This window comes from Mirounga leonina, unplaced genomic scaffold (genome assembly GCF_011800145.1).
Source record: "Mirounga leonina isolate KUSES-001 unplaced genomic scaffold, KU_Mleo_1.0 Mir_169, whole genome shotgun sequence".
Lineage (NCBI taxonomy): Eukaryota > Metazoa > Chordata > Mammalia > Carnivora > Phocidae > Mirounga > Mirounga leonina.
In genome coordinates this window covers 11,839,564-11,853,355 of record NW_023270431.1, presented here as the reverse complement: position 1 = coordinate 11,853,355, position 13,792 = coordinate 11,839,564, and the positions used below count along the sequence as shown (strand labels likewise).

The 13,792-nt window shown below is 34.5% G+C and overlaps 1 protein-coding gene across 2 annotated transcripts in view; it reads right to left on the bottom strand.

The window, feature by feature from the left end:
• CADM2 (cell adhesion molecule 2) overlaps positions 1-13,792 on the bottom strand; it is a 1,084,478-nt gene that overhangs the window by 78,359 nt on the left and 992,327 nt on the right. For both annotated transcript variants that reach the window (XM_035015153.1, XM_035015154.1), the window contains exon 7: positions 8,923-9,101. In XM_035015153.1, the coding sequence (XP_034871044.1) occupies positions 8,923-9,101 (179 nt within the window). The remainder of the gene's footprint in view (positions 1-8,922; positions 9,102-13,792) is intronic.

Genomic DNA, 13,792 nt, shown 5'->3' with positions numbered 1-13,792 from the left:
CACATCATATGCCCTCCTTAATGCCCATCACCCAGTTACCCCATCCCCCCATCCACTTCCCCTCCAGCAACCCTCAGTTTGTTTCCCAGAGTCAAGAGCCTCTCATGGTTTTTCTCCCTCTCTGATTTCTTCCTATTCAGTGTTCCCTCCCTTCCCCTATGATCTTCTGCGCTATTTCTTATATACAACATATGGTTTCAGTTATATGTGGAATTTCTAGGATTTCTATTGAAGATATTAATTCTTCTATACACAGTTGTCCATTCTGTGCACTGCTTAACTGTATAAGGCACCATTTACATACGGAGTGCCAAATAAATATATCTCTATATATCATTTCTTTACCAAATATGAGATGAAACCCAAAGGTCTTGACCTTGGTGACCAAAGACTGAATATCAGTTTCCCTAATTTTGCTCAGAAGGGCAGTATACACACACACACACACACACACATATGAATATATGTGGATATGAGTGTTTATGTATGTATGTATATACATATATATTATTTTACTAAAGTTTATTCTGCTGAAAAGAGAGGGAGAGAGAGACAAAGACAGAGATATACCAAGAGGGACAAATAAATTTATAATCATTAAAGAAATATTTATTGATTGCTTACTATTTAGAAGATACTGTTCTAAGAGCTAGAGATACAGAGATGAATGAGACTCATAAGATCTCTGCTTTCAAGAAAATCATAATCTACTGGGCAGATACAGAATATATTCACATGTACAGATACATACATATAATATACACATATAAACATAAATGCATGCATATATGTATATATACACATTTATAAAATCACATATACAAATATACAACTAAAATACCAAATAATGATAAATGACTTGCAGAAAATTAAAATTAAGTGATGCATGATTGGGGCCATTTTAGATTGGAGTGGACAAAAATGGTCTCTCTCAGAAGATTCATTTAAACAAGATGTGAATGATAAGAAATCATTCTTGCAAATACCCACATTTGTGACAGAATACCTGTACTTCCTGGACAAGCATTCTGGATAGAGGCAAGCTTCCTAAAGAGAGAATGGGCTTGATATCTTAGAGGAGTTGAAGGAGGACCAGGGAAACAGACGTGGTTGGGTAGAGACTGGTGAGATGTCACAAATGCAGGTAGTGGCATATCATGCAGGGTTAGTAAACGAGGCTAATTGGATTTGGGTTTTACGCTAAGTGTGATGAAATGTCTTTGGAAAAATTTAAATAGGGGAAAGATATGAAGGAATATGTATTTAAAACATTTATATACTACAGCTGTGTGGGAAAGAGATCATAGACATGGAAGTCTCTCTAGTCTAGGCTAGAGAGAATAAAGGAGAGAAGTGCACATACTGAACACACGGTTTGGAAAAAGTGTCAACAGAACTTACTGATGAATTGGAGATAAAGGTAAAGAGGAGTTAGGACAGTTCTTAGATTCTGCAATAAGCACATGATGTGCTGTTACAATGTTAGTAAAAGCTACAGTGTTGAGAAGCTACAAAGGGCGGTTTATGAAAGATCTGTATCTTCTAGTTGGGTGTGCCATTATTTCTATAAACAAATGCCTAAATTCCCCCCCATGGACTTGAATATTGCTTCAATTCTCTAACAAGTGAGCCAATTAATGCTCATACGTTTGAGTAGAAGAGCTTTATACATCCTTGTAAAGCTACGACCTAGCCTTATTCCCACATAAAAATCTAGAAAGACTGAGTGTCATGGATTCTTTTTTTCTGTTTACCTTACTGCAACTGATAGAAAAGATTATGTATAAATAGCACAAGAAAAGATAGCTAAGGTGCTAAAATTTTTGGGTGGTGGACTCTTCTCCATCCAGGCAGGAATGAGGGTTTTCCCCATGGACGGTTTAGCCCGTGCTCCATGGAGGTACCATAGAAACATTTACTTCACAGTGGCATCTTAGAACAAAATATTTACTCTGAATGGTAAAACCTTAATTTAGCCAATTCACACTCATCTTAAAACAAAGAGATGGAATTACAACTCAACTCTGTATTCAGTATGCCTGCTCATATGCAACTTTTTAAATGTTTTATAACAAAACAGTGCTTCTGACTCCACTATCTGATCCCTTTCCCCTTCTCTCTGCAGAGTTCAAGAGCACATTCGTCCAGTCAGAGAGGTATGCCTTTCCCACAGGCATCACAGCTCTCCCTATTTTATTCATGTCCAGAAATGATATGCTTTATCTAGCGATTAAAGTAGGTACAGTTTTAAGAATCGTCCAACTAGTTTACTGTCTGCAAACTCTCCACCACAGATGAGAGCAGCAACCATAGGGCTCTTCCACTAGCGCATTGTTTGTTGCTCCATATGGATGTCTCTTCTCTCCTTTTCTTCCTTCCCTGTGTATTTTCCTATCCATGCTTCTAAAGAAAGCTTCTCCAAAGGAAAAATGCTCATTATGAGTACATAGAATTAATTTACCAACTGGTAGGTCTGTTTCCATGTGAGGGAACAGATTTTAGCTGAATCTCTTTTTAATGTTTACTAGGTTGTGCATCTGTCCATAATCCAGGCTTCTCTTTCTCACTGCCCACCCACCCATATGAGCCCAAAGATTCACTCTTGGTTCCACAGTGATCTGTATCACCTTGCCTAACATTACAACTGAGAGGGAAAAAAAAATCATGTAGCCTCTCATTGTTTCTAAACGTTTCATTGCTACATAAATGTAATAGGAAATGTACATGTTACTGCCAACTTTTTAGTCTAGCTACATATTCACTAGGAGCATTGAAGTGCATTTTGCCTTTTCATGTGATGAGCCTTCTCAATAGTTTTCAAATCATTGATAATCAGGACATGAATATGTGTAACATATACTGCAAGACTAGAAATATATGTATTATAATTGTATTTGCTCAGTTCTATGGTAAGATAAGTTTAAAAATAAGTTTAGCATATTAGTTCATGATATTCCCAATTTGTTTCATAATTATTACCCCATTCACCTGTACATGCATTAATTATTTTGCTAAATTTAGGATCAGGTACCAATAACCCTAAAGTAACTGAATTTATATCCTACACTCTAGTGAAATATTTGAAGGAGATGTTTGCTTAAGTGAAAGTCCACCCTCCATGACTCAATTTGCCTCTCTCTCACAGTAAACAAATCAAGTGAAAGGGAAAATCAGCACTGAAGATTGAAAGCGAGTCTGCACGTATGTATAGTCTCTGAAAAAGATGTATGTCTAAATGTGCAACAAAGTTAGGTGCTTGGCTTGATGCAGAAGTCTGCAATATCTGTGTGTATGCCCATCTCTCTGAGTATTTTTGATATATATTATTTACAATAAAAGCCGAGTGAAATGAAAATAGTAGTTGTATTGATTTTTAAAAGCTGAAAAGGCATATTTAATAGCCTGATACCTTTCACTAGACTAAAACACACAGGTATTTCTAGCAGTAATATTCCCTCCTACTATTAAAAATCTAAAACACTCTTTTTATAATGGTTCTTATTAACTAACAATAAAATGTGATGGATCCTATATATATATTGTGTGTGTGTGTGTGTGTGTGTTACTTCTGAGGTAAATTATCCTGGAAACATAAAAAAAAAAAAGCAATATCATATTTTTCATCAGTATTCATTTCAATAGATACATGATCAAACAAATAAAACAAACCATAACTGTCAACTGATATTTTAGAGATATCAAGTCAGTGACTGTCAGGAACATAAAGAACCTTTTTATTGTTTTTTACTTTCTACTATGATAATACTAGTTATGGAGAATTTTACTCATTTTTATGTCATTAAGATAACATTTGCTAGAAAAGCAAAATATGTACACATAAAAGTAAAAATATGCTAGGGTATGTAGTGGGTAATTTTATTTAAAACTAGAAAAGTTAAGATAATGAACAAGTAATGAAGTGTTACAAAAGCTTATTCACCTAAGTAGAAAAACAATGAAGTAAAGGAATATTATAGCAGTGGCAAAATAATTTTAAATTGCATATAAGGGTTATTATGGTAATAGGAAGAATATGTTTGAAGAGAGATAGGAAATGTCATGCAAACCTTTCTAGAAGAGTGCATCTCTACTCTGTTATGACCATCTGAGACAACCCTGAGTCTGGTTCTGAGTGGAGTGGGTTCTCCACTGAAATTCTCATCTGACTCTCTGGAACTCTCTCCTACGATCTGGACCTGCCACAGTTAGTGCCACTACTGATGGAAGAAAAAATATGCTACTCATTTCTTCTACTTGTATTGCTATATTTCTTCCCAAATCCTGAGGAGGGTTTTGAGCGTGCAGGTGATACTAAGGAGTCCCAGCATCTCTGTTCTACTTCCATTTGTATTTTGAGGCGTGGTTACAAATTTCTCTAGGATGAGTATGAAGGCAGGTAAAAGGCACTGGGAGTGCGGAGAAAGAAAAAAAAATAAGATTTGGAGGAAATGTACTGATTTGTGTTTCTCACTTTCATATTCTTTCTCAAAACTTCCCAGGTGCTATATGTTTCTGACACTTTCAAAAGAACATATATTTTGCATCAGTTGATGACAAATAAATATTAGAACTTGTGTTGCTTCTATCCACAAAATAAGATTAGCTTAAGGTCATCTATAATTGTCTGCAGCTATTCCTTGTGTGATGGAAAGGTATCTGCTATGTTCCCTATACTGGAAGATGTGTATCTGGGAAGTCTTTGCTTGGAGAGAAGATATTTTATCTTCAAACCCTCTGAACTTGATGCTACATTAGAGAAATAAGAAAAAAATATAATTTTTAAAGTTTTTTAAAGATTTTATTATTTATTTATTTATTTATTTATTTATTTATTTATTTATTTATTTAACAGAGAGAGAGATAGCAAGAGAGGGAAAACAAGCAGGGGGAGTGGCAGAGGGAGAAGTAGGCTCCGTTGAGCAGGGAGCCTGATGTGGGCCTTGATCCCAGGACCCCGGGATCATGACCTGAGCTGAAGACAGACATTTAACGACTGAGCCACCCAGGCACTCTGAGTAATTATAACTTTTATCCTGTACTCTCTATGTAACTAATTTGCCATACTATTAAGTTTTTAAGATATCCCCTGTTGCATAGTTAGCAAGAATTTACAATTGTCTCATTCTTTAATAGACATAACCTAATTTATGCTCTGAGTACCATTCAGGGAAGACTCTGGTCACTAAATTGTATGCACCTCTTGGGTAAGGTTTTCACCAGAGATTGAGATTGGATTGAGATTTCCTTTGGTATCTTAAAGCTACTAGTAATATAATAATAATAATAATAATAATAATAATAATAATAATAATAATAATAATAATATTTACTGCACATGTATGCACTTGGCACTGTGATGGCTACTTCCATTTATGATGTACACTATTTGTCTTTGAACAATTCAGAAGTGCTGTGTTACTATTTTTTTTTTTTTAATTATTGACACTTGGATCACACTCTCAAAGATTCCGAACAGCTACAGGATTGTATGTCCATCCTCCTCTAGTTCTTTTATTTTGGTATTATAACTACTTGAATGCTTACCTTATCTTCCATGTTAAATTTTAAACTTGAGTTCTATTCACCTTTGCTCCTATAGTGCTTTAGTATTTGGTAGTTAAGTGCTAAATATTTATTTGTTGAATGAATGAATTTTTCTCTTGGTCTGAGTTCTCCAAATAATAAAACAGCAATGGAATAGTATGTTTAAACACCATTAACATGGAAATAATCAGCCCTTCTAAAAAAATAAATAGCATGATAGCAATGAAAATATGAGAATGACTTCAATATTTTTATGCAGAAGCAAAAAAATGGGAAACAAACCATGAAAGACTCTTAACTCTAGGAAACAAACTGAGGGTTGCTGGAGGGGAGTTGGGTGGGGGATGGGGTAACTGGGTGACAGGCATTAAGGAGGGCTCGTGATGTGATGAGCACTGGGTGTTATATGCAAGTGATGAATAACTGAACTCTACATCTGAAACTAATGATGTACTATATGTTGGCTAATTGAATTTAAATTAAAAAAAAACATTCTGCTCACATGGATTAATAGTATATATATAACTAAGTCTACCAATTCAACAGACAAATTTTTCCATTTCTGAGCTTGTTAATGAAAAATGCCACTCTCTTTTCTGATAGAACTTGCACAGCACAAATATTTCATAAGTATAATATTTTATCCTACAAGTATTTGCATGCTAAATTTTGTTAGACCTTTCACTGCAGGTGAGTTTTAGACTGGCAGTTCAAATTACCATCTGTAGTTCTAAAGCTGAAATTTGTAAATGTGTAATTAGGAGGGGGGGGGGAAACTCTCCAGTGTCCACAACACATAATGTCAGTACTGTTAACAATTAAATGTGATAACATTTAAATAATGTACTTCCATTGACACCCAAAGAATAAAATCTAACCATTTAGGATGGCATCTAGATAGCAGATGACTTCACAGGAAAGTGCTCAGACCTCCATCAAGTTAAGAATCAATAGAACGTAGGCAACTGTGGTAGAGCCAAAGACAGAGTCTCAGCTCAGGAAAGGCCCTTCTGTGCTAGAGCTATATTAAATTATCACAGCTAATGTAAAATCACCCTTGGTGTAAAAGATAAAAGGGTAAAGTTCTCACAAATGATCGCTTATCACTCCATTCCAAAATGCATAGAGCATTCATTATAGATCGAAATGCCACTCAAATTTCATCATTTAGTAGGGTTTTGAAACAGCCAAACCATTAACAGAAGAGAGTAGCTTTTTATATTTATACAACCAGTGACTAATGAAACATTATACCCTGTGTGCAAAGGGGAAAAAAACCTTTATTTTGTAATGAACCCAATTGGAGCCCTTTTTAGACACAGTGTAATATGGTTTCACTGTTTCATCGAGCCTCTCATTACTTGTGTCAATAATCCTAGGTAAACTACTGTTGAACTTCACAGCATTTATCTAGCAGCATGAATAACATTAATCCATGGGGTGCTTTTGATGAATTGTAGTTCAAAAAGCAAAGCCAAAAATGACTTCTTACAAAGTGGTTAGAGAAGTATTTATTAGAAATATGTCAACTGCCAAATACCTAAAGGTAGCTTGGCTATTTAGGAAATCATGCTGTTGGCTAGCTTGCAAACACTGGGAAAACACAGGCATTTGCTCCACTTGAATTACTTAAAAAAAAAAAAATGAATGGCATACATTTCATCTAAAGTATATTATTTTTTCTATCACTTCCCTTCTAACTCCTTATATTTTTATGTCACATTGCTTTCGATACAATGTGACATGCTAGATAAAATGTCCCCAGTTTCCCCCCAACTGTTAGTGAGAAGCACTTAGAAAGCTCAGAGCGAATCAGACTTCACTTCTATGACTGCATGATGACACACACAGGTCAGCATGAACTGAAATCTACTCCTGGGTCCTGCTCCAAGGATCTAACTTATCTTCTTGGCATGCCCAGGACTTGTTAGACCCTCTCTGGCAGGAAGCCTGGCAGGGAGTGTCTACAGGGTTTTAACACATTTAGTTCCAATTTATGAATTTAACTGGATTAGGCTGATCTTTTCTAAAAGTTGTAATCTGCACAGTTCATAGGATGCTAGAAATTAATCTCTCAGCTCTATCTTCAAGGAGTTTATATGTGGGCAGTCTATTTACTGCAAGCCTTCATTTGCCTTCAACAGTAAAGTGGTGTTAAGAATTGAGAGACTGCATACACTAAAGTAATTTGAGAATAGGAAAGCTGTGTATTGATTTAATACATTATTTTTCTCCAATTTTGTCCTGTATCATAACAAAATAAATACCTGAGGAAAAAACACAAACTGTATTAATTTTTTTCCCTAAAATAAAATCTCTTCACAAAGAATTAGACTTTACCCAACCCCCCCAAATTCTTTTTTGGAAAGGTACAGAACTAATTCATGCTTCTTATCACATTTTATAATTAGATTCATGGGAAAGACATCAAATATACTCTCTTCACGATTTTTAAGATACCCTGGATTTATTACAGCATCATGTTTTATACAGCACTCATTCAGAATACTGTAATATTGTGTAAACATAATACGAGTCTTAGAAAAGGTTTTCATGGTGAAATATGAGGAATATCTTACATTCTCTAATGCTTCTTTTTCTTGGAAATTCGCAATATACCCTGGCATATTTAATAAACTCTGAGAAGTCTTGCAGTAAAGAAACTTGCCTAATTTTTTTATTGCATTATTTATCAATCTCATAAAAGTTCATCTCTATCTAACAATATATTAAAGCTATAACATGAGCAACAATTGTGGCTTTTGGAGGTTTGGAAAAACAGAGATTGTCTCAGTCTTAGGTACTGTTATTTATTTATTTATTTATTTATTTTGCCATTTTTATTATATTTACTCCAATTGTGAGATTAGTGCAGTGAAGAAAAAATGTGACTGTTTAAATCATTGTTCATAAGAAATTAATGAAGTTATTAATATTGTACACCTGCCTTTGCTGCATCTCAGTAACATGCTATCATTCTTTGTGAAGCCAGTTATAGTGATAATAAAGTATATTTTTATGATATTACAACCAAAACTAATTTAAGGTAAATATAGCTTTCATGATTGTGATTTATAACTAAAAGCATTGATTTGCAAAATTTAAAGAAAACCATTATTATTTACTAGTCACTACCAACACACATATATTTGCAATAAAGAAAACCTTTTACAAAAATAATTTTTATTTTTAGTGTATGTTGTAACTTTATTTTATTAGTTTGACTTGGTACATAGTAATTGTGAATCTTTTATGAAAAGTCCTTCTGAAAGAAAAAGAAAACCTGTTTAAAATGTTGTTTATTATTCTAAAGATAAATTTAAAATTCTTCAGGTCATTTATTTTTTCCACATATAATGATGTCAAAAAAGTACTCACCGTGTACAATGAGAACATACTCTGCGCTGCTTTGGCCAATGGTGTTTGTGGCTTCACATCGATATGTACCATTATCCGTTTTGTTCAGGAAAAGAATGTTTAGCTCCCTACCACTCACAACCATTCGGTCAGGATCTGGCAATTCTCCACCGTCCTTTGTCCACAAAACAGGTTCTGGCCTATTGGATTTAAATATGCACATAGATAGGAAAAATAAGAAAGTTTTCATATTATGTGAAGTAAATAAATCAAGCAATATATAAATATTTAGCAATCATTTGATTATTGATTATTATTAAATGATTATTTAGCAAATGATTGCTAAATATTTATATATTGGTTGCTAATGTCTATAAGGTACCAACAACCACCATGCTTTCACTCAGGAGATTTGGAGATATTGCAAATATAATTTAATTCCATTCTGCTTAACTAAACAGACATGTATTAAGGAAGTAATTTGCTGAGTCATTATAGCAGTCCTGTGGCCTTGATCCTGATGCGAATTGCTCATACCTGCTATTTCTAGAGGATGGCTTTGGGGCTACTAGAGTAACCTTTTATAGAAGTACTTGGAATTATACCTTTGCACTGTGACAGTTTTGCCTGAACCCATCTGAAGCTTTTGCCCCTCACCTTTCCTGCTTTTCTCAACCCCTACAGGTTTTTCCTTAAAGTTCTCTCTTTTAGTCTCCTAGTTTTATTGAGACACAATTGACAACTAACGCTGCAGTGTACAACAGAATGAGTTGATAAATGTATATATTGCAAAATAATTATCACAGTAGCTTTAGTTAACATTCATCACCTCACATAGTTATGTATTTTTTCTTGTGATGAAAACGTTTACGATCTGCTCTCTTAGCAACACTAAAATAAACAATGCGATATTGTTATATAGTCAGCATGCTGTACATTACATCCCCAGAACTTACTTATCTTGTAACTTGTAATCTGTACTACATTCACCCATTTCTCCCACTACCCTACCCCCTGTATCTGGACACTTTCACTCGACATTATATTGGAAGTCTTAGCCAGAGCGATTAAACAGGAAAAAAATAAAAGGCATCCAAATAGGAAAGGAAGAAGTAAAATTGCCTGTATTTGCAGATGACATAATATTAAGAAAACCCTAAAGACTTCACCAAATAACTGTTAAAACTAATAAATGAATTTAGTAAAGTTTCAGGATACAAAATCAATATACAAAATCAATTGTATTTCTATACATTAACAATGAACTATTAGAAAGAAATTAAGAAAACAGTCCCATTTACAATTGCACCAAAAAGAATAAAATATTTAGGAAAAATTTAAGAAGATGAAAACCCATACACTAAAAACTATGACATGATGAAAAAAATTAAAGAGAACACATACATACTCATTGATTAGAAAAATTAATATTGAATGTCCATACTAGCAAAGTGATTTACACATTCAAAGCAATCCCTATCAAAATTGCAATGGCATCTTTAACAGAAATAGAACAATCTTAAAATTTTTATGGAACCATGATAAACCCTGAATAGGAAAGCAATCTTAAGAAACAAGAAAAAAGCTAGAGGCATCACATTTCCTGCTTTCAAACTATATTACAAAGCTATAGTCATTAAAATATGATATTGGCATAAATACAGACATATAGGTCAATGGAACAAAGTAGAGGGCCCAGAAATAAACACATACATATATAGCCAATTAATTTTTTATAAAGGTGGCAAGAATATAGAATAGAGAAAGGACAGTCTCTTCAATAAGTGCTGGGTACACTAGACAGCCACATGCAAAAGAATGAAACTGGATCCTGAATCTCTATCTTACACAAAAATCAAATCAAAATGGATTAAAGCTTGAAATTAAGTCCTGAACAACTGGGACTATGTCAAACTAAAAAGCATCTGCACATGTACCCCTATGTCTATAGCAGCATTATCTGCAATAGCCAAATTATGGAAACAGCCCAAGTGTCCATTGATTGATGAATGGATAAAGAAGAGGTGGTGTAGGGCGCCTGGGTGGCTCAGTTGGTTAAGCGACTGCCTTCGGCTCAGGTCATGATCCTGGAGTCCCGGGATCGAGTCCTGCATCTGGCTACCTGCTCAGCAGGGAGTCTGCTTCTCCCTCTCCCGCTCCCCCCTCTTGTGCTCTTTCTCTCACTCTCTCTCTCAAATAAATAAATATAATCTTAAAAAAAAAAAAAAAGAAGAGGTGGTGTATATATACAATGGAATACTACTCAGCCATAAAAAATAATGAAATCGTGCCATTTGCAATGACATGAATAGAGCTAGAGAGTATTATGCTAAGCAAAATAAATCAGTCAGAGGAAGACGGATACCATTTGATTTCACTTATATGTGGAATTTAGAAAACAAAACAAATGAACAAAGGGGAAAAAAAAGAGAGAGGGAAGCAAATCAAGAAATAGGCTCAACTATAGAGACTAAATTGATGTTACTAAAGGAGAGGTGGGTGGGGTGATGGATGAAATAGGCAATGGGGAGTAAGGAGTGTACTTGTGTGATGAGCACCTGGTACTGTATGGAAGTATTGAATCACTATACTGTACACCTGAAACTAATATAACATTGAATGTTAAGTAACTAGAATTTAAATAAAAACTTAAAAAAGGAGATTATGAAAAAAATAAACAAAATAAAAATAAAATAAAATAAAAATAAATTTAAAAAGCTTCTGCACAGAATGGAAACCATTAACAAAATGAAAAGGCAATTTAAAGAATAGGAGGAAAATATTTCCAAATCTTATATCTGCTAACTGGGTAAATATCCAAAATTCATAAAGAACTTGTACAACCGAGTAGCAAAAAATAACTTAATTAAAAAATTTGCAATGGAATTGAATAAACATTCTTCCAAAGAAGACTTGCAAGTGGTTAACAATTACATGAAAAAATGTTCAACATCACTCATCATTGGATAAATGCAAATCAAAACCATAATGTGCTATCACCTCATACCTGTTAGAATGCCTATCATCAAAAAGTCTAGAAATAACAAGTGTTAGGGAAGATGTGGAGAAAAGGGAACCCTTACACAATGTGGGTAGAAATATAAATTGGTGCATCAAGTATGGAAAATAGTATGGATGTTCCTCGGAATATTAAAAATAGAACTACCACCTGATCCACCAATTCCACTTTTGGGTAAATATCCAAAGGAAAAAAAATCACTATCTCAAAAAAATATCTGTATCCCATGTTCACTGCAGCCTTGTTTACAATAGCCAACACATGGAAAGAAACTAAGTGTTCATCAATAGATGAATGGGTAAAGAAAATATATTCCAAATATAATGCAATATTATTCAGCCATCGAAGAAAGGAAAACCTGCTAATTGAAACAACATGGTTGGACCTTGAGGGCATTAGGTTAAGTGAAATAGTGAGACAGAAAAAGACAAATACTGTATGATCATACTTATATGTGGAATCTAAAAAATAAGTTTTATGAACTTATAGAAACTGATAGTTCTCTTTTAATTAAATTCTTGCAAAAAATTCTCATCTCAAAACCTGTTTATAGGGAAGAAAGGATGAATGAAACATGGACATCTGTCTTCAAACATTTTACATACTTTTGTAATTATAAATTATAGGAATAGCTAATAGTACCTACCACCATGGGTTAATAATGGTAGTTACCCTAGATATGCTACTAATATTTCCTATATTTCTCACAAGAATACTTCTGAAAATATTGTTTTTTTAAATTTTATTTTATTATGTTAATCACCATACATTACATCATTAGTTTTTGATGTAGTGTTCCATGATTCATTGTTGGCATATAACACCCAGTGCTCCATTCAGTACATGCCCTCTTTAATCCCCATTACCAGGCTAACGCATCCCCCCAACCTCCTCCCCTCTAGAACCCTCAGTTTGTTTCTGAGTCCATAGTCTCTCATGGTTCATCTCCCCCTCCGATTCCCCCCCTTCATTTTTCCCTTCCTACTATATAGATATTTCTTTTAACATACAATATATTATTTGTTTCAGAGGTACAGGCCTGTGATTCATCAGTCTTACACAATTCACAGTGCTCACCACAGCACATACCCTCCCGAATGTCTATCACCCAGCCTCCCCATCCGTCCCACACCCCACCACCAGCAATCCTCAGTTTGTTTCCTGAGATTAAGAATTCCTCATATCAGTGAGATCATATGATACTTGTCTCTCTCTGATTGATTTATTTTGCTTAGCATAATACCCTCTAGTTCCAACCACGTCGTTGTAAATGGCAAGATTTCATTCTTTTTGATGGCTGCATAATATTCCATTGTGTGTGTGTGTGTGTGTGTGTGTATATATATATATATACACACACCACATCTTATATATCCATTCCTCTGTCGATGGACATCTTGGCTCTTTCCATAGTTTGGCTCTTGTGGACATTGCTGCTATAAAAATTGGGGTGCATGTACCCCTTTGGATCACTACATTTGTATCTTTGGGGTAAATACCCAGTAGTGCAATTGCTGGGTCATAGGATAGCTCTATCTTCAACTTTCTGAGGAACCTCCATACTGTTTTCCAGAGTGGCTGCACCAGCTTGCATTCCCATCAACAGTGTAGGAGGGTTCCCCTTTCTCCACATCCTTGCCGACATCTGTCATTTCCTGACCTGTTAATTTTAGCCATTCTGACTGGTGTGAAGTAGTATCTCATTGAGGTTTTGATTTGGATTTCCCTGATGTCGAGCGATGCTGAGCACTTTTTCATGTGTCTGTTGGCCATTTGGATGTCTTTTTTGGAAAAATGTCTGTTCATGTCTTCTGCCCATTTCTTAATTGGATTATTTGTTCTCTGGGTGTTGAGTTTAATAAGTTCTTTATA